Below are 22517 nucleotides of genomic sequence, written 5' to 3' on the forward strand. Positions count from 1 at the left end.
AAGGTATTATATGATTGGATCACATGGGATTGTATTATAATATTGTATCATATGATATTATATTATTGGATCACATAATATGGTATTGTATTATTGGATCACATGGTAAAGTATTATATGATTGGAACCTGTGATATTATATTATTTGGTATCGTCGTCTCTCTACAAAACTATGCAGTGTAATATACGATTGTATAATTTCCACCTGTAGCAGTGTATTGTATAATTGCATCATACGGTAACATTGTATCCTTCCGGCCCCGCCCTCCGCCGTTCGCTATAACGTCATCACACACAGGGGGCGGGGCGGTGAAGTTTGTTTTCTCCTATCATTCGTCGGCAGGGACAACGCCTCCAGCACCAGCCAATCACAGTCCGACCTGGCCGGAGATTGGCTCATATAGGCGGACCGGCTGCATCCTCTCTCCACACATCAGCACCATGGAGAACTCGGAACGGAGCGAGTGTATGACCCGGGGCTTCCTGGAACCTTTCCCACACTTCGCCACTGAGGCCATCCACAGCGGGCAGGAGCCGGAGCAATGGAACTCTCTGGCGCTGGTGCCCCCCATCTCCCTGTCCACCACCTTCAAACAGCACAGCCCGGGGGAGCACGCGGTGAGCGGACCAGCTGTGTGGGGGGGGGGAATTGTATAACTTTATAATCTGTGTAGAATTGTATCATGTATGAGGGGGTAGGGGACGGGTCAGCAGAGCAGGGAAGTGTCAGTGATACACCAATACATTCCAATCTCAGAATTCCCCACATTGAGGGGGAGGCACTGCGCCCCGCCCCCCACACATTGTATAAGATGGAAATATTGTTTGCCCACCATATGGAGGAAGACTCTCTTGGTTGCCACTTCCAATCTCAGAGAGAAGAGATTTCACTGTGATTGAGAAAACCAATCAGGTGACAGTTGGTGGAATTATTGTTGGGCTTCTGGAAACTTTGATGAAATTATTCCTGAACCTTTGTGTCACTTACTACTGAACCCGGCACTCTGTACCTTTGGGCCACAACCAGTATTCAGCGCAATGAAAATCACATCCAACTTTTGCTATGGTGCAGAGCTCCGCACTTTTTTCACTTTTATGCTGCGGGGGCCCAATTTATGATCCTGCACACCGGCCCACTGCTTCCAGAAAATACCCCTGACCTGAGATCATCATTGTGCATCCATTCCAGATGTTTGTATGTGACATCCCATACATCCCATACATCACATACATCCCATAAATCAATACATCCCATACTTCCCATACTTCTCATAAATCAATACATCCCATACATCCCATACTTTTCATAAATCAATACATCCCATACGTCACATACATCCCATAAATCAATACATGCCATACTTCTCATAAATCAATACATGCCATACTTCTCATAAATCAATACATCCCATACTTCTCATAAATCAATACATCACATACATCCCATAAATCAATACATCCCATACTTCTCATAAATCAATACATCCCATACTTCCCATACTTCTCATAAATCAATACATCCCATACTTCCCATACTTCTCATAAATCAATACATCCCATACTTCCCATACTTCTCATAAATCAATACATCCCATACTTCCCATACTTCTCATAAATCAATACATCCCATACTTCCCATAAATCAATACATCCCATATTTCTCATAAATCAATACATCCCATATTTCTCATAAATCAATACATCCCATACTTCTCATACTTCTCATAAATCAATACATCCCATACTTCCCATACTTCTCATAAATCAATACATCCCATACTTCCCATACTTCTCATAAATCAATACATCCCATACTTCCCATACTTCTCATAAATCAATACATCCCATACTTCCCATAAATCAATACATCCCATATTTCTCATAAATCAATACATCCCATATTTCTCATAAATCAATACATCCCATACTTCTCATACTTCTCATAAATCAATACATCCCATACTTCCCATACTTCTCATAAATCAATACATCCCATACTTCCCATACTTCTCATAAATCAATACATCCCATACTTCCCATACTTCTCATAAATCAATACATCCCATACTTCCCATAAATCAATACATCCCATATTTCTCATAAATCAATACATCCCATATTTCTCATAAATCAATACATCCCATACTTCTCATACTTCTCATAAATCAATACATCCCATACTTCCCATACTTCTCATAAATCAATACATCCCATACTTCCCATAAATCAATACATCCCATATTTCTCATAAATCAATACATCCCATATTTCTCATAAATCAATACATCCCATACTTCCCATACAAGCACGTGGGCAGGGTGAGTGTGCCAGGACAGGTAGATGTGTCTCATCTCTGCTTCCTTTCACCACTCTGCCTATCATAGATGAGAAGAGGGTACAGCGGTGGGGAAAATGAGCAGGAGGGGTTCAGAGGTGGGACAGATGAGCAGGAAGGTACAGCAGTGGAAGAGATGTGAAGGGGGTTCAGCAGTGGGACAGAAGAGCGGGGGGGTACAGTTTTGGGGGCAGATGAGCAGGGGGTTACAGTGGTGGGGCAGAGAAGCAGGGGGTACAGAGGTGGGACAGATGTGCAGAGGAGAAAGGAGGTACATCAGTGGAACACATGAGCTTAGGGTTACAGTGGTAGGGCAGATGTGCAGGAGGTACAGTGGTGGGGCAGATCAGAAAGAGGGTTACAGTGGTAGGGCAGATGAGCAGATAAGTTCAATGTTAGTTAGGACAGATGAGAAGATGGTTCAGTGGTGAGACCGAACAGCATCGGGGTACAGTGGTGGGGCAGATGGGGGGGGGGGGGGGGGTTACAGTGGTGGGGCGGATGAGCGGGGGGGACAGTGATCTGAGATGTGGAGTTGCAGGAATTGGGGCTGATCTGAGGCGTGAGAGTGCGGGATGTTAATTTCTCACTACTCAAGTAGTTTACAGCATTTACTTTATAAAAAATCCTTTTCGTGATTGAGAGTGTGAAGTTGACTTTTTTTTTTTTTTATATATAAAATCGGCAGGCTCAATTTCTTTGAAAACCTTTTTCGGCACACTGTGCTCAAAAGGTTGTCTACCCCTGATGTATGACATATGTCAGGCAGCTGCTGCAGCACCTCGTGTGTGTGTGTGTCTCCAGCTGTCAGTCATTGCCATGCTGTGTGATCGGTGACATCACACTTCCAGTGACATCACACCTTCCAGCTAGTTGGCAATTAAATGGCCCATCGACTCCTTCACAGCGCCTTATGTTGCGGGTTAACGCGCGTTGTGTGGCACTGCCCTCATAGAAAAGTGCATGTTCATGTTTTGAAATGTAAGGTTTGTGGAACACTACAATAAAAATGCCTCACCTTAGTGCAGGGGTTGCCAAACTTTATAAACAAAGGGCCAGTTTACTGTCCTTCAAAGTTTAGGGGGGGGGGGGGGGGGAGCTGTGGCCAATGGGAGAAGAAAATGCCCTGGCATCAGTGGAAGGTAATACTGCCGTGTCAATGGGAGGAATAGTATCTCATCGTTGGTGTCAGTGGGATGAATAATGCCCCAAGGGCCAGATAAAAGCAAGAAAATTGCCGCATGTGGCCCCTGGGCCACGGTTTGAAGACCACTGCCTTAGTGCATTGAGTGCTGTTTGCATATTGGGGTTCATGTGGCGTTTAGTGGGCAGTACTGCTGCCAAATGTAAACCATTCAAGTAAATTGAGCTGTGCCACATATGCCAGGCTTGCAGTTGGGGCATGGTATTCCCATTCAAAGTCCATGTCTGGCTACCGCTCTCTGGGGAAAAAAAAAAAAAATCCACCGGGGAGCGCTATTCCGAGGGGTTGTCGCTTGTGTGAATGAGGGGTGTTTTTTTATGGCTTATCTCATAAGTTAAATTCCTATGCTTATTGGTGCGATGGCAAGATTTTCTGCAGTACCACTTGGCATGAGTGGCAGCGCAGCATCTCTGCACAAATGCAGGATCTGGTGTGCGATCCTGGTAAACGGGGACTAAAGCTGGCCAAATACTATTCTAATCTTGGCCAATTCAACTGGAACTGGCCGAGATTCCAACCAGGTATGGGCAGGCTGAATATACCAAAGTTGAACGCAACTTGGGACTAACCAGCCTGCCGGACTTTACGTTATAGCCACTAGCAATATTATGTCTTCTGGGGAGGACGGCTTCCTCAGGCAACACAACGACTCCAAGGGAGGGATTCCCCTGTCAGCACTGGTGGAGAAATCAAGCAAATTTCTTTCCTGCAACCCATTGGAGTTCACTCCGTCTGTGGCCAGCCTTAAGGCCATACCCATATAGACTCCTCCATCCACGCTACGCAGATAGACGAATCTTTGGCATGTTTTGTATTCTGACAGTCGGCCCCTCCCCTCAGTGCTTGTATCTGATTGGACTTTTGCAGCTGTCCAGCTGACAACTTTCCACGCCGTTCGTTTAACTCTTGAGTGACCACAAACCCTGACAAACGTTTGCGTTCGTCATCATTTGGGCAAAATTGGCACCTATGAATGCGTTATTAATGTGCATGAATCTGTTTTTTTCCTGCAGATGCCATTGTCCTCAGTAGAGGCTTTAATGTGTTTCGGTGCGTCAAACAACGGCTATGACCTTTTTCCACCAATACGTGTGGCACCGATGTTAGCTCGTGCCATTTAAAACCACGGTTGACGTGTTTTAATTAAATGCCTAGGTGGGAAATGTCCCTTGCTGAGGATTTCCAGCACAAACTGTCGTGTTTGAGTTGGAAATAAAAGTTGCTGAGTTTTCTGATAATTTGTGATGGAAGAATAGTCACCATCTGGTATCTTCTGTGGGACAATTGCCACTATTAACCACTCCAGGTGTTTAGCTGGATGTGGATTTTCCGGTATGGTAGAGATCAGGTCCATAGCAGGCTAATGTATTAAAAAAAAATGCATAGGTGGGAATTGTCTCTTGCTGATAAATTTCCAGCTCTAACTGTCTCATTGTTTGAGTTTGTTGCAAAAGTTGCTGAGTTTCCCGACCCATGTGTGATGGAAGAATAGTCGCCCTCTAGTATTAGTGAGATTGATACTCCAGGTGTTTTGCGGGACTTGGATGTTCCACCATGGTGGAGACCAAGTCCATAGGAGACCAAGTCCATAGGAGACCAAGTCCATAGGAGACCAAGTCCATAGGAGACCAAGTCCATAGGAGACCAAGTCCATAGGACTTCCAGGAAAAGACACTGCTCTCTAGTAAGGTTTGCTGTATTGTGGTCAGACCTGTAGATCAAGAACTTCAGCAACATCTGCTGTCACATATCCTCTTCGCCTGACAAGTGCTGATTGTTTGCAGCTCTATAGAAAACAATAGAGAACCAGCAGGATCGGGGAGGCTCTGTACAGCCAGTGATGTGGCCGTTGTATAGACGATCTGTAATGATGTAACGTTGCATCAGGCGGTAATCTGCTTAGTCACTGTAAATCAACACTTTCCAGTAGCTTCAGGTGACTGGTGGATGACCGGCTCCCCCAAAAGGCTGGACTGGAGTTTGCAGCTTATCTCTAGATAATGGAGATTTTGATCAACTGCGTGATTATTTAATTAGAAGATCTTGTGTAATTTTTTCTAGCTGTTGAGCTGCAATTCTCAGTTATGAGTTTTCTTGCAATAATGTTAAAGTGCTCATGTACCTTGCAGCACAGTAGTGGTTGGCACGCTTGCCTTGCAGCACTGGGGTACATGGTTCAATCCTGGTTATTTGGATCCTGTCTAAGGATATTTAAGCAGGATCTTGCTGGCAGAAGGATCCTGCATTTAAAAACAAAAAACAAAACTTGTAGTAATTAGTTAAAGCGGAGTTCCACCCAAAAATGGAACTTCCGCTTTAAGGAAAGGTGACCCCCCCTGACATGCCATATTTGGCATGTCATTTTTTTGGGGGGGGGGGAGAGTGGATACCCTCTTTTTAGGCGTGGCTCGCGCATGCACAGTGGGTGCCTGGCTGTGAAGCCACAGCCGGGCGCCCACAGTGACAATGCTGGCGCTGCAGAGAGGAGGGGGAGAAGAGTGGGGCTTTGTTCCCCCGCATCGCTGGACCCTGGGAAAGATAAGTGTCTGATTATTAAGTCATCAGCTGCAGTATTTGTAGCTGCTGACTTTTTGAATATTTTTTTTTTTTTTTTTTTTTTAAGTGGAACTCCGCTTTTAAGTGCTATATATGTTTTGGACCAGGGATACACAAATAAGACCGTGCGATTACCGATACTTTTTCTCACGTACTTGCTGATAACTATTTTTAGTAAATATTAATAATTAAAGTATTGGAACGCTTGCCTTTACACAAACATGAACTTTAATGGCATCCCAGTCTTAGTCCGTAGGGTTCAATATTGAGTTGGCCCACCCTTTGCAGCTATAACAGCTTCAACTCTTCTGGGAAGGCCGTCCACAAGGTTTAGGAGTGTCTATGGAAATGTTTGACCATTCTTCCAGAAGCGCATTTGTGAGGTCAGGCACTGATGTTGGACGAGAAGGCCTGGCTCGCAGTCTCCGTTCTAATTCATCCCAAAGGTGTTCTATCGAGTTGAGGTCAAGTTCCTCCACCCCAAACTCGCTCATCCATACTATATTGCCTAAAGCATTCAAATGCGCTTCTGGAAGAATGGTCAAACATTCCCATAGACACACTCCTAATCCTTGTGGACGGCCTTCCCAGAAGAGTTGAAGCTGTTATAGCTGCAAAGGGTGGGCCAACTCAATATGAACCCTACGGACTAAGACGCCATTAAAGATGATGTGCCGTGTAAAGACAGACGTCCCAATACTTTTGGCAATCTAGTGAACATGAACCAAGTCTGAAGATATCGGTTTTAGTATTGGAGCATCAGTACAAGTACTCGTGCAAATGCTTATTGGCACCGATGCCAGTATCCATGTCGGTGCAACGCTAGTTCAGACATGTGTAATTGTTCACATCAGTTACATTCCTGTAGCTCAGTTTATATACTGTACCTCCTAGCTTGGTCTTCAATCCCAGAATAGTAAATTTATGCATCTTGTACATGCATTTACATGAATTCACTTAACGCGGAGTTCCACCCAAAAATGGAACTTCCGCTTTTTGGAATCCACCCCCCCCGGTGTCACATTTGGCACCTTTCAGGGGGAGCAGATACCTGTCTAACACAGGTATTTTGCTCCCGCCCCCCCCCCCCCCCCCCCCGCTGTCTTCTGGGAGACACACAGGTCCCAGAAGACAGGAGGGACCAGTGGGATAGCGCAGAGTGAGTCGTGCATGCGCAGTAGGGAGCCAGGAAGTGAAGCCGCAAGCCACTTCCTGATTCCCTTACCGAAGATGGCGGCGGCAGCACCTAAGAGCCGAGGGAGAGATCGGCTTTGGGTGCCGACATTGCAGGGCCCTGGACAGGCAAGTGTCCTTATTTTAAGAGTCAGCTGCTGCAGTATTTGTAGCTGCTGACTTTAAAAAAAAAAAAAATCGGAACTCCACTTTAAAGGGGTTGTAAAGGCAGAAGAATTTTTATCTTAATGCTTTGTATGCATTAAGCTAAAAAGCCTGTGTGCAGCAGCCCCCCTCATACTTACCTGAGCCCCATCTCTCTATCCAGCGATATCCAGGACTCTGCTCCTGATTGGCTGGGACACAGCAGCGGCGACTTGGTCTTCCACTGCTGTCAGTCAGCCAATCAATGGAGAGGGGGTGGAGCCGAACTGCAGCTCGGCTCAAGTGCAAGCTGCTTGCTATGGGGGCACTGGACAGGAGGGAGGGGCCAGGAGCACCGAAGAGGAAGATCGGGGGTGCTCTGTGCAAATCCACTGCCGAGGAAGCAAGTAGAACATCTATCTTTATTTTTATTTTTTTATTTTTTTTAATATGAGACTATACAGTCACTTTAAATTACTATAGACACAGATTTTTCAACTTTCATTTTATGCAGCTAAATGTCAGCTGCCTATATAAACAGAGAAAATTGCTGTTAAAATGGGATTTATATGGTTAAAGGAAAACTCCACTTAAAATATATATCATATAATTCTATGACTCCAGCTATTTTATCATTTAATGTTAAATTAAAAAAAAAAGTATCTTCATCAGCTGGAATTTTCTATTTACCACATGACTTGTAACATCGAAAGGTATTGTATTTAAATCTAGTTGCTGACAAGGGGCAGTTTTGGAATTGGGTGCCACATAAAATAAGGTAGAAAGTAGAACTCCAATTAAAATGCATGGAGGTGTTATTTAAGCCGGGTTCAAATCTCAGCCAGTTCAGCAGGAACTGGCCGACAGTTGAACTGTTACTGGGCAGGCTGAATGTACCAAGTTTCTCAATCGATCAACTTGGGTACAACCAGCCTGCTGGGTTCTCTTGCGATTATTGCTAGCGGCTGCTGTAGCCGCTAGCAATTGTAAGAAAAGTAAAAGGAGGAGAGAAGCGCCAAGCCAATCCTTGAAACGGCTTAAAATGTATTCAGTATAAAACACTAAGTTTGCGTGAAATGTTGGAGCACTTGCAGAGTGCTAGAGCGGGTGGGGGCACAGGAGGACCGCTGGAAAGTCTCTATTGAGGGATCCACGAGCGCCATGTTAGCTGCAGCTGGAGCTTCGATAAGCCTCATGGAGACGTCGGCTGTGTCACTGGTTGGGAGTGGTCCAGGGCTGTCAAACTGGGGAACCGCCCACACGCTGTCTGGCCAATCAGAACGCATTTTCGAAGGCACGGCCTCGCCTTCTTCATCAGCTAGCAATAATCGCTGTCTTCCGCCAGGAGAAGACCATGACCCGGCAGGAGGGATTCCCGCATCAACACTGTCTGGGATGGGGGAATTAAGCAAAATCTTATTCCTGGAACCCGTGGTTGCAGGAAAGAAATTTGCACTGTGTATGACCGGCCTTAATTAGTCAGGATTTTCTCCCTCATTTCCTGTCCTGGTCACAACCAAGGCATTGCCTTGAGTGACAATACTGCCTTGTGTCTTCTCCAAAGGAATATATGAAGCATGCACATCAGAGAGGTAATAGGAAGTATAAAATGTTGCTTTTTCAGGAGGGAACACTGATGATAAAAAAAAAAAAAAAAAAAAAGCCCTGACTAGAAGATGCAGCTATTCCATGCGCTAAGCACAAAAATTATTTGTCTGGACTTTGGATTTTAGTTTGGCAAGGTGCCCAACAAACACAGCCATCTACACTTGCAGGTGCTGAGAGCACACGACGATTACTAATGGTTTAATGTTTACCCGTTATGCTCGGTTTGGAAATTTTGCCCAAGGTTATAACATGTTGGAGTTTAATTTCGGTGAAACTTCCCACAATGGAATTCAAAATGAGACCTCCTAATGCGTACACCGGCTAGCCTTAAAGGGGCTGTTAAGGCAGTGCACAGAATCACTGCCAGCCCCTCTGCTAGGGTAACCTGTAGTGTATATACTGTATGCTGTTTTTAGAAGAGGGGGGTTTTTTTTTTTTTTTTTAATACTTTATTCTCCCGATTAGCAGTCACTTGACCGCCTGTTGCTCACTTCCTCCAATGTATGTACTAGGGAGGGAGGGGCCGAGATCTCCCTCTGATGTTTGTTGGGCAGTCATGTGACCTCCCTCTTGTAGTGCATACATCGGAGGAAGAGAGCGACGGGCGGTCACGTGACCGCTGTTTGGGGAGCATAAATTGGGTATTTAGAAGATGAATTATTAAAAAATCAGAACGGTGCTAGAAGGGGAGGTGCAGCTCACACAAGGAGGGCAGGGGGCGAGGAAAGAGGAGAGACAGGAGAGCTGCAGAAAACAGGCATGTAAACTGACCACAGTGTCAGGGCTCAGCATCCATGATTAACTGTGGTCAGTTTACAGAGGGGAGGGCATAACCAAGCAGGATCAGCCAGGTATTTTAGGTGACGGAGAAGGCCAAATTGCACAGCACAAGCTACACCTAGCTATGTTGACGAATGGCTTCACTGTCCATGCAGGCGGTCCAGGGATCTAAAGCTGCGGTCTTCTGGGATGGATCAGAGCAATTCTGATTGGTCATGTGCTGACATGTGACCACTCACACCAATCAGAATGGCTCTGATAGGTTTGAGTTCCTAATCAAAAAAAAGGTAAGAAAACTGAAGCTTTCAAATGCCTGGACCCCTGCACCAACTGGGCAGTGAATGCTAACCATCCATGTAGGCATGTGCAGCCGGGATGTGTGTTATAGAGGGTGTATGGTGTTCGTTCACCCTTCATTTTAAAGGTGAGCTTACACTTTAATGGATAAGTTAACTTTTTTGAAAAAAAATAAATATTTTTTTTGTTCTATAAATATATTTTGGCAAGAAAAAAGGAAGGTGCATTGATTTTCCCCAGAGGAACCTGCAGAGCATTGCACCCACGATCAGTGAATCATTGGTTCAATGTCAGACACCTGCACCAGCTTTCTTGCCCAGACCTCCATACAGGCTCTCAGTTTGAGCTGAAGTCGGTGCCAATGAACTACCAAGAGGGCTCATTGGTGCCTTCACAGTTCATTGAGTACTACCACAGTGGTAGATGGGACTTGTGGTTTCTTCATTCAGATTCCTGCGATTTTTGGAATGTGACAGCAACTGCGGGGAGTGTAATAACATGCATGCACTTTAGGGTCACTTTAAAGTGGGGTTCCACCCAAAAAAACAAAAATACCTGAAAAATTCTAAAAAACAAAAAATTTGGATTTTTTTTTTTTAACTTGCCTCTAAATGCCTGTTGCTAGGTGATCCCTTGTAGTCTGCCTCTTCCTTTGCCTGGGCTGGTGACATCCCTTCCCCCTTGGCACAGGAAGGGCTCGGCTCTGCTCCCTCCCTCCTGTCAATCATCTGGGACCCATTACAGGTCCCAGGTGATTGCGCGGCCAATCACGGCGCCGCTCGCGCATGCGCAGTGGGTGCCAGGCTGTGATGCCACAGCCCGGCGCCCACAGTTGAAATGCCGACGAGCGGAGGGGGGGGGGGGGGGACGAGCGGGGCTTCGATCCCCCGCATCGCTGGACCCAGGGACAGGTAAGTGTCCAATTAAAAGTCAGCAGCTACAGTAGCTGACTTTTAATTTTTTTTTTTTTTTTTTTTTTTTTTTTTAATGGACCCTCTGGGTGGAACTCCTCTTTAACATCGTGATTGCAACATGTGATTTCTGAGCCGATGAACCAGAGACAAAGGTTCAGTCCATGTTCTTGCTCAACTGCACAATAAAAGGTAATTATTGTCTGTAGAAGTGGATTGACCTGAAATGCGAGGACATTAACCTTGCTGTTTAATCAGTAATTGTTCCCAAGAGAAATCTGCTAAGCTCAGTATAAAGGGTTATGTTTGGAACTTCAAAGCCTACTTTTTATTTAGATGAGTGCTTTTTCTAAAGCGTTTGTAAACCACGGATGAACCCTGCAAGGTGATGGCATAATGCATCGCATACTAGCACATTATGACATGCTCACCTTGGAATGAAGCCCCCCAGCACTGTTAAGTCACCACTGAGAGGGCTGACATGTTTCTCCTGTCTTCTGAGTTCGCTAGCTCTGGCTATGTGAGTGGCCGGGGCCGCAATGACGTCGCGCATGTGTGCGGGAGCCCTGGGTTCCGGCCTGAAGCTCTGAAGTTCCGGCAAGGTATGCCGGACTTTCAGAGCGCATGCGTCAGTGATGTCACTGGCTGCATGCAGGGTGAATATCTCTTAAACGCCCTGCATGCAGGCTGAGTGCAAATAAAGCAGTTTTTACATTGGCCTAAGCCTGTAATGAAATGTCTCTAAGCACAGGGAAAATGGGTACGAGGGTGTGTGGGTTTTTTTTTTTTTTTTTTTTAAATGTAGAGCTAGAGTGTACTAGCTACATTCCTGGATAGTAGGACACTTCATGCTGCATGGAAGAGCGGATGTTGAGTCTGGAGGCTGCATAAGATGGAAGGGAGGATGTTGAGCTTGGTGACAGCATGAGATTAAAGGACGGGGATGTTGAACCTATAGACTACACAAGATGAAATGGAAGAGGGGCTGTTGAACCCATAAGCTGCATGCGATGAAGGGGAAAGGGGGGGATTTTGAGCCTGGAGGCTACCTGAGATGAAAGGGGGAATACTGAGTCTGGAGGCTGCATGAGAAGCTTATGGCCTGCACACTTGGCTAGTGCCCCCAAACTACATCCTGAGGCACTTGGTGAGCTCTAAGCAGCCTCTTACCTTCTCCACCAAGAGCTAAGTGATTGCATTTGCAAATTTGTTTGGAGCATTCTGATTTTCTTCCATGTTTACCCTCCAGGGCTTTGAATACAGCCGCAGTGGAAATCCTACAAGAAACTGCCTGGAGAAAGCTGTCGCTACCTTGGATGGTGCGAAATACTGTAAGGCACTTTTTATTGTGTTATATGCCATTTCCTAGAAAAATAAATAAAAATGTTCCATCTATCAATTGTGTGTGTGTGTGTGTGTGTGTATAATATATATATTTTTTTTTTCTCTTGAAAGGCTAACTCCTATTTTCTCTTGCCAGGTATGGCGTATGCTTCTGGTTTGGCTGCAACTCTTAACATTGTTCACCTCCTGAAAGCTGGAGACCATCTCATCTGTACAAGTGACGTATATGGAGGTAAATGGGGGGCGGGGGGGAGAAAGTGGCATCAATTTGCAAAGAAGTTGCCGTCTTACCTGGACATCACTGGCATTGGAGCAAAGCACATATAAGCTCTTTTTTTTTTTTTTTTTTTTTTCTTTAGATGCAAACGCAACGGAAATGCTTTTATGCCCCGTACACAAGATCGGATTTTCCGACCACAAATGTTGGATGTGAGCTTGTTGGCTGAATGCCTGACCATGTGTACGCTCCATCGAACATTTGTTGTCGGACTTTCCGCCAACAAATGTTGGCTAGCAGGTTCTCAAATTTTCCGCCAGCAAAACTTTGTCGGACTTTCCGATCGTGCACAAAAGTTCACGCATGCTTGGAATCCAGTATGAGCCGGAAGCGCTCGGTCTTGTAAAACTAGACATCACGTACGTCTTGTACGTCACTACATTTGTAATTGTTGTCTTGCATACACGGTCACACAAATGTTGGCCAAGTTGGAGACAACAACCTTCGAACAAAAATCCATGGTTTTGTTGTCGGAAAGTCCAATCGTGGGTACGGGGCATTGGTCCTGCCTTTTTATAAAAGTGTCTCGCTCCACTTGAAACTGATATTTTAGTGTTTGGACCTTTCTGTCTCTCAGGAACTCTAACAATGAGAGGTCCTCTGAGCTCCCAGGTCTGATAAGCCCATTATAAGGGGTTCCTGCTGACCTTGCTGGTTTTTGTACTATGTAGAAAATCCCAAACCTCCCTCCTCTTTTTTTTTTTTTTTTTTTTTTTTTTTGTGATCACATCTGTTCTAGACTGAGGAAGCGAAGCACCAGCACACTGAACTTCCCAGTGAATGGCTGTGCAGGGGAGGGGGGTGTCGGGACAAGTCTGATCATTGGAGTAGGCTGAGTTCCCAGCACAGCTAAAAAAAAACTGACCACGCTGTGTTCTGCCCAGTGTGGTCAGTTTTTAATAGGAATACAGAGGGACTAGCAGGAACACCAGGGATTTCACACAAAGAAAGCAATACAAAGAGAACATAATACTTGCTCATACAAGTACATGGTACAGCAGGCACATATCATGAATAAAATGTTGGGTATACATATTAAGTACCCTAGGCATATAGAAAGCAAGGTTAAGTCCACCTTTTTGCAAAAGTTTTGTAAATGCATTGATCTAATCTGTTCATGTGCATTTGCTAAACTTTTGCATTAGCAATCGGTGTGTTGGGGGTGCGGTGCAAAGTCTCTTGCAGTGTTTACCACCAGCCAAATGTCCATACAAGTTTTGGCCTTCAGTTATGGGGTTGGATGAATTGTGGCTGTACTACAGTTGCTGTCATGTTGCCGCCCTGCTGCTGGCGCACTCTCCTGGGTCCTTTTGCGAAATGGCAGACAGGACTTTTAATGTATTGTAAGGAATCCCAGACTTAAAGTGAATGTAAACCCACTCATCATTTCTAAATGACTTCCATAGTGCTAATCTATAAGGATATACATGCCTCCTGCATGTGTCCTCACCTGTCAAATATCTCCTCTTTAGCTGTTTGGAGCCCTGCAATACCCTGGATTCTGTGGGCAGGTCTGTTGTCCAAGGCTTGGTGGGCGGAGTTGTGTCAGACTCCCCGCCCACCTCCTACTCTCCCCTTGACCAGGCATCAATATTTCTTACACTGAACTTCTGCTGGTCTTGTGGATTATGCCCCCATGATCACTAACATCCAGTCAAAACCCAGGAAAGTCACCATATGACTTCAGCATGCCCAATCATACTGAGGTGTGGAGCAGCCAATCCTGGGCGAGCTGGAGAACAAAGGAGGGAGGATGTGAAGTACACAGAATGCCTCCCTCACTCTCATGCATGAGATAAGGAAATCACCTGTCACTAGCAGCAAGGGGGAAGAACTGACACCTATTTCTGTCTGTTTTTATCTTACTGAAGAAAGATAAGAGAATTGCTCCGAGCTGGATTACCTCTTCGTGGCAAGACTGGGCACAGATGAAATGACATCCTCTGCTGTAACAGATATGAGTCTTTAATTAAAAAAAATTTTTTTTGGGTTTACATTCACTTTATTGTGGCAGCTGTGCAAATGGAGTCGTGTACAACCGTGCTAAATTCAAATCTCTAATTGTCAGCAGAAGCTCCCCTCAATTCAGGTAAGTGGGAGTGGTTGTGGGGATGCTGCATGCGACCATGTGTTATGTTACACCATAAATAGGTTTAACATGACATCTGGTCTAAAAGGTGGCCTTAACTGGTTCCCGACCGGCGGATGTACGTCGGCAGAATGGCACGGCTGGGCAAATGGGCGTATCCGTATGTCCCTTTAAATTTGCCGCCGTGCCATTGCGTGCGCGCTGGCCGGGAGCTCCGTGAGCCGGGTCGCGGGTCCCGCGGACTCGATTGCCGCGGGGATACCCGCAATCGCCTCACAGGGAGATGCTAATGTAAACGAGCATCATCCCGTTCTGCCTAGTGACAGTGTCACTGATCTCTGCTCCCTGTGATCGGAAGCAGAGATTAGTGACGTGCCACACGTAGCCACACCCCCCCCACAGTTAGAAACACTCCCCAGGACATACTTAACCCCTGCACTGCCCCCTAGTGGTTAACCACCTTCACTGCCAGTGTCATTTACACAGGAATCAGTGCATTTGTATAGCACTGATTGCTGCATAAATGACAATGGTCCCAAAAAAGTGTCAAAAATGTCCGATGTGTCCGCCATAATGTCGCAGTCACGATAAAAATCACTGATTGCCGCCATTACTATTAAAAAAAAAAAAATAAAATAAAAATGCCAAAACTATCCCCTATTTTGTAGACTCTATAACTTTTGCACAAAGCAATCAATAAACGCTTACTGCAAATCTTTTTTTTTTTTTTTTTTTTTTTTTTTTTTTTTTGGGATATTTATTATAGCAAAAAGTAAAAAAATAAAAATAATGCGTGGGGGTTTTTTTTTTTTGTTTTTTTTTTTTCTTTTCAAAATTGTCTATTTTTTTGTTTATAGCGCAAAAAAACCAAAACCGCAGAGGTGATCAAATACCATCAAAAGAAAGCTCTATTTGTGGGAAAAAAAGGACGTCAATTTTGTTTGGGAGCCACGTCGCACGACCGCGCAATTGTCAGTTAAAGCGACGCAGTGCCGAATCGCAAAAAAAAAAAAAATCGCAAAAAATGCACTGGTCAGGAAGGGGGTAAATTCTTCCGGGGTTAAAGGAGAAATATGGGGTTTATAAAAAAATTAATAAATAAATAAAGATCCTTACCTCTGATGCTGCAGCTGTTCCACATTTGTTCCAAGAACGGAGAGAGCAGTGGCTTTCAGTCACTGCTTTCTACTGTGCTCTCTCAAGCACCAGGCTGGAGAGGGGTGGACGACACAGCTGACTCCGGCTCTCAGACATGTGCTTTGAGGTGGAGCCAGCTGTCGGGCAGTTGGGTCGATCCCAGCAATATTGTAGGGATCTTTCTAGAGCCCCTCTACCACGCCAGATGACAGTAGGCATTAGCTCATTAGAAGTTGACTCGGGTAAGTGCACTCCTGTGACCCACAAGAGAAGTGTAACCAAAAAAAGCTTTGCCCATATTTCTTATAACCTTAGGCTCCATTCACACCAGATGTGCTGTCATGTGTTAATTAATGCATGCTAGGGCATATACATAAAGCAATGGATAGTGGGTAAAATAAGCATTGAACACGTCACCATTTTTCTAGGTAAATCTATTTCTAAAGGTGCAATTGACATGAAATTTTCACCACATGTCGGTAACAACCCATGCAATCCATACATACAAAGACCCCAAAACAAGTTCAGAAATGAAGTTATGTGTAATAAAAATGGAGTGACACGGGGAAAAAGTATTAAACACGCTAACTGAAATTTATTTAATACTTGGTACAAAATCCTTTGTTGGTAATGACGGCTTCAAGATGCCTCCCGTATTGAGAAACTAGTCACATGTGTTGCTCAGGTGAGATTTTGGCCCATTCTTCATCACAAACCTTCTTCAAATCTTGAAGGTTCTGTGGGCCTCTTCTATGAACTCTGATCTTTAGTTCTTTCTATAGATTATCTATTGGATTCCAGTCAGGTGATTGGCTGGGCCATTCTAGTAGCTTTATTTTCTTTCTTTGAAACCAATTGAGAGTTTCCTTGGCTTTGTTTGAGATCATTGTCTTGCTGAAATGTCCACCCTCGTTTCATCTTCATCATCCTGGTAGATGGCAGCAGATTTTTATCAAGAATGTCTTGGTACATTTTTCCATTCATCCTTCCTTCAATGGCATGAAGTTTGCCAGTACCGTATGCTGGAAAACAGCCTCACACCATGATGTTCCCACCTCTAAACCTCTGTCGGCATGGGAGTGTTTTTGGGGTGATGGGCAGTGCCATTTGACCTCCAAACATGGTGTGTATTATGGCATCCAAAGATTTCAATGTTGGTCTCATCTGACCAGACTATATTATCCCCAGTATTTCACAGGATTGTCTAAATGTTGTGCAGCAAACTTTAAACAAGCTTCAACATGCTTTTTCTTCAGCAGTGGAGTCTTGCGTGGTGAGCGTACATACAGGCCATGGCGGTTGAGTGCATTACTTGTATCTGAAGTCCAAGTCTTCCTGAAGTTCACCACAAGTGGTCCTTGGCTCTTGGACAACTCTTCTGATTAATTTTTTTTCACTCGTCTGTCAAATCTTGCGAGGAGCACCTGGTTGTGGCCGCTTTATAGTGAAATTATGTTCTTTTCACTTCTGGATTATGGCCCCAACAGTGTTCACTAGAACATTCTGAAGTTTAGTTTAGAAGTTTAGAAATCCTTCTGTAACCAATGCCATCAGTATGTTTTGCAACAACAAAGGTCTTGAGAGGGCTCTTTGCTTTTACATATTAGATGTAGCTTGTGTGACTCCTTGGTAATGAGACCCCTTTTTTTTTTATAGGCGATCAGTTAAGACTGAAATACAGCTGATATTAATTTACACCTGCAAAGGGCAGGATTGCTTTCTAATTACTGATAGATTTCATCTGGTGTCTTGGCTTTCCATGGCTTTTTTTTTTTTTTTTTTTTTGTGCAACCCATAAAAAAACATACTGCAAAGCACAAACGCAAGAGTCTGAAGTTTCCTTAAAAATAAAGATTGGTGAAATAATAAATGTGTTGCATCACAACGCAGAACATGTTAAAAGCCAATGAAATATGCCAATGGATGTCAAGGCATGCCCATTTCCCTGCGCTAACTGCACACATTGCGGTGTGAATTGACTCTTAAAGGGTAACTCCACTTTCAGGGGGGGATGTTAATAAAAATGATAGCGTATAAAATTGCTTACACAAGACGTATTGTAATAGTGTTATTAAAATGTCCTTTCCCTTTCAAACTGCAGTGCTGTAATTTTAGTTGCAAGGGGTACCTCAAAATCTGACTTTTATCTTGGTGCAGAGTTCTGGAAAAATCAGTGAGCCAATCACACAAGCATGAAATGATGATTCTGGGGGCGTTTTGTATACAGAACACCTCCAGGTTGGTACATTGTGTTTTCAGAAAATTACATCGCTGCAGATTCAAAGGGAAAGGTCATTTTTAATAATTTGTGAGATACTTCGAAAGGGAAATCGCATTTAAAGGGATGCACACCCTGTGTCACTTTCCCCATTAGAGCCCTGCAGGTGCAGCAGCTGGGTGATAAATATAAAACCTCTTCCCTACAGATTAACATGGACACAAACAGCTATTTCTTCAGAAAAATATTGAAAGGTCTTGCGAGCCACAAATGGGTTAATGCCTGTAGAGTGAATTTCCTAATGAAGGCAAGCTGCAAACACTAATCACGTTTCATATCCGTGTGTGTAGCAAAATTAATCAAAAACTGTGTCTGCGCTAAACTGAGAATCAATAATAAAAATTGTGAAAAAAGCAAATATGAGTATTAGAAAAAATGCAAATAATAAATATAACAATCATACGTGCTATCAATCTGTGATAAATAATCAAGGTGCAACATGCATAGAATATAAAATCCAAGTGCTGATAAAAGTATCAAAAGTGTATTCACTACTCCAATAAAGTGATATGCAAAATTCATAAAGTTCATAAATAGCAAACGCAAAACTCAAAATGCATAGATATAATGTCCATTAGAAGTGATATCCATCGTGCGTATCCAAAACAGTGTGTACAGGGATATAAAGCATGCTTCAGTGCTCTCCAGTGACCCCCAACAGCATATGCGCTCACCTCTGAGCGTGTAACACAGTAACTAAACTATGTCTAAACACGCATGGGAGCCACTCCTGGGCTCTAAAAGGTATGCAGGTGCTGACCTCCAACTTGCTCAGATAGCATTACGATTCATAAAATAGGAAAGCAGAAACTCCATAGTGTAATATATCCAACAATTTATTATAAAATAAACACTTCCCCTCATAGGGGTACTCACATTGTATAGGTGCGTGAGAGCACCATCCTATTCAAGGCTTTAACATATAAGGAACACTGGTACGGCGTGCGGTGTGGTGTGTTCGTCTCCTCTGCTCCTCCGTGCTGACAGCTCCGTCCTGGCCCCTCCCCTACGCGTATTCGGCACAGGGATCACGTGCCTTCATCAGGGGGATCAGCACGATGGATATCACTTCTAATGGACATTATATCTATGCACTTTGAGTTTTGCTATTTATGAACTTTGCGTTTGCTATTTATGAACTTTGCATATCACTTTATTGGAGGAGTGAATACACTTTTGATACTTCTATCAGCACTTGGATTTTATATTCTATGCATGTTGCACCTTGATTATTTATCACAGATCGATAGCACGTATGATTGTTATATTTATTATTAGCTATTTCTTTAGAATAACAAAAGGTAGGAATCTCCAACAAAGTTTGAAATGTACATAGATCACCCAGGGGAATGGGGTTTTTCATTAAAGGGGGGGGGGGGGGGGGGGGGGTGGAGTTACTCTTTAAGTAGGCCAGCATTGTGCTCTTTGGTTGGATGTAGTTTTGCCAGGTGTAGAGAAGTCCCACTTTTTTGAGCGTTGGGTAGTGTGCAGTGATGCTACAGGTTTTTATTAGAATGCTATTTAAGGAGAAGACAAGTGTGATGCGTTTCTGTACTAAGGATCCTTCATCTGCACTGTTTACAGGCACAAACAGATATTTTAGAAGAATTGCAACAGAAATGGGGGTGACAGTGTCATTTGTTGACTGCTCCAACCTGCAGTGTCTGGAGGCCGCAATTACACCCGAAACAAAAGTAAGTATGACACATCGAGTGCTGAAACTCCAAACCTACAATTGTGTGGGCGCTGATACTACCACATCTATTGCATCATGTTTAATCCTTGGGTGTTTATGAGGGATTTTTATAAATCCGTAATGCTATGAAACATGCTGGTGCTGTACAATGTAAAGAAATGCTAGCCTCAAAGGAGAGCTCCAATCTGCAGTGCCGTGTGTTTGTGGGGTTTTTATTTATTTTTTATTTTTTAAACCACGCCTGTACTACCCCTTCATCACAGGGCATTTTTCAGTTTTCTTTGCTGTGATCGTTTGACTGAGGGCCAGTTCACACCTTAGAGACTGGATGCGTTCCGTATGCTTTTCTGCATGCCTGTGTTAATGCATTCTGGTGCTTTATTTTAATTCTTTTTTTCTGTGTGTGATGCGTTTTACCACAGTTCAGTGCAGAATTTATTTATTTTTTTCTGAAACTGACTGCAATAGTGTGAACTATGCCATTGAAAACCATATAACCTACTATCCTACTATCCATGCGTTTGATGCAGAAAAAAAATACACTGGATTACTATATTATAAAATTTTTTTTTTTTTTTTTTTTTTTGAGACTGGCAGAGGGTTAAAAACAATCCACGTTGCCTAAGCTCTGCTGCGGAATGATTCATTCATCAAATCATCCTTTCTCCCTTGTGACAGGAGAGGGGGCTCTCAGATGTAAACACATCTGTGATTGGTCATCACAGTGATAACAATGTACTGAGCCTCCCTGATTGGCTCTTTACATTGTGTCTGTGTTCTGAGCTGTCTAATGTGGGCGGTGCAGAAATGAGCATCATTGGCATTTCAGAAATGTTCACCATGCCATGGCTCTTAACCTCTTAATCGTCCCCGCCCAACCATGATGGTAAAACAAACCTTGATGCATGAACAGTTTTCCAACTTTGGGACCTGAGTCTTATTAAAACCTGTAAAAAAGGGAGTCCCTGAGTTACAAATGGAGGTGTCAGTAATAGAGTGTAGAACAGGTAGTGTATGTGGTGGGTTGGGGTGTGGGTTTCTCTTTTTTTTTTTTTTTTTTCTGTTAATGTATTAAAGTATAAATAAAGGCTAAACATTTTGTTTTGGATGGAACCCCTGTCAGGTTTTTATAGCTGGCTGTGCCCCCGATAGGGTGACTTTGTCCTGTTTACCATTATTGAAAGTAGGAAAGGAAAAAAAAAAATCCAAAATTTTGGGTTATCCTCAGAAAAGTAATAGCGGAAAATATTCCAATGGGGACACAAGTTCTGATGACCTGGGAGTCCACAATGAATTTCCTTTAATTTGCAGGGATCTCCTCTCACTTCCTATCTTGGCTATGGGACAGGAAGTGAAGTGGAATCTCCTCAATGAGACAAAGTGGGGGGGGGGGGATAAACCTTACAGCGGTTATAACCCTCCCTTACTCTATCCAAAGTAGAAGAAAATTTTGCCTTTGGTTCTACTTTTAAGGTTAACTTCTGAGTTTAGGGCCACTTTAATTTTCAGCGATGACACCCAGTGGGAGTTCAAATAAGTCACATGGCTAAACAAAATCCATTATATCCAACATCGACAGCATGGGGGATGGAGCCTTTAATCTGTAGCTGTAAGGTGGTGATTCTGCTCAAAGTATGCAGGTAATCCTATAGTTTGGCAATTTTTTAATTTTTCAGCTTGTGTGGCTTGAAACCCCAACAAACCCAACACTGAGTGTCATCGACATTCAAGGGTGCGCTGATATTGTCCACAAACATAAAGATGTCCTACTGGCGGTGGACAACACTTTCATGTCGGCATATTTCCAGGTAAGTAACACTGTTCTTTAAAAATAAATAAATAAACCAAAGTGTGTGCAAAGGTTTAATATGCACAAGAATTTCATGCAAATTCTCTACATTTATTTTTGGTAAATGTGCAAAAATTTTTTTTTTTAAAGCCTGATTAATTGCTTATTATTATTATTATTATTATTAATAATTGTGACCTCGCTGAACCTGGAAGTGCTAAACTCTGAGTGCTTCCAGGTGCAGTCATTGCAGAGCAGATTGGTAAACGGATGTTTGTTCCTCTCCCACTCAACATCCTCAAAGTATTTGTGGTCCTAGGGGGAGCGGGAGAGCCCACGAATCCAAGAAGGGGTCTGCACTCGCCAAGCCTCTTCTTGGGTTCCTGGGACCACAGCAAACACTGTGTGATTAGGCAGGTCTACATCGGCTTGGATCACTTTTTTGGTACAATCCTTTTTTAATTGAAAAAAAAAAAAAAGTATACAGTACTAATAATCCTCATGCAGAGGATATGACCAGAAGAAAACTAGGAAAATTGCATCGATGATGCATAATATTCAAGGGTCTGCTTAGATCAATTTTGAGCAGTGAGTTTGTTTTAATTGATAGCCATGAAGTGTGCAAAATAGAGTGGGAGGAAAAAGGGTGGGCATAGTTAACACTTAAATGCCTGTCACAAATGCAGTTGCTCATATTGACCCCCACAGCACTGGAGAATCACTGCTATGGGAGTATCCGGGGGCAGAGGACTTCAGATTTTAATTAAACACAGCAGCCCCCTGCACACAGGACACAATCTTACTCGTGTTAAGTACCGTCCCTGGTGCTGCTTAAAAAGAAGAAATCACTAAACTTCAGTTTTAGGGTTTTGGTTATCTGTAGGGATGCACCGAAATTT

At 43.6% G+C, this 22517-nt stretch overlaps 1 protein-coding gene across 1 annotated transcript; it reads left to right on the forward strand.

Moving 5' to 3' along the window:
* Positions 1–401: 401 nt before the first annotated feature.
* On the forward strand, positions 402–21637 carry LOC141103772 (cystathionine gamma-lyase-like; the record flags this gene model as incomplete). The annotated part of the gene is given in 5 exon segments (XM_073593752.1): positions 402–618; positions 12258–12339; positions 12489–12584; positions 19718–19827; positions 21506–21637. Coding segments are annotated over 5 exon segments (597 nt in total), but the record flags the coding sequence as incomplete, so codon positions are not given.
* Between the last annotated feature and the right edge of the window lie 880 nt (positions 21638–22517).

This window comes from Aquarana catesbeiana, linkage group LG07 (assembly GCF_042186555.1).
Source record: "Aquarana catesbeiana isolate 2022-GZ linkage group LG07, ASM4218655v1, whole genome shotgun sequence".
Taxonomy (NCBI): domain Eukaryota; kingdom Metazoa; phylum Chordata; class Amphibia; order Anura; family Ranidae; genus Aquarana; species Aquarana catesbeiana.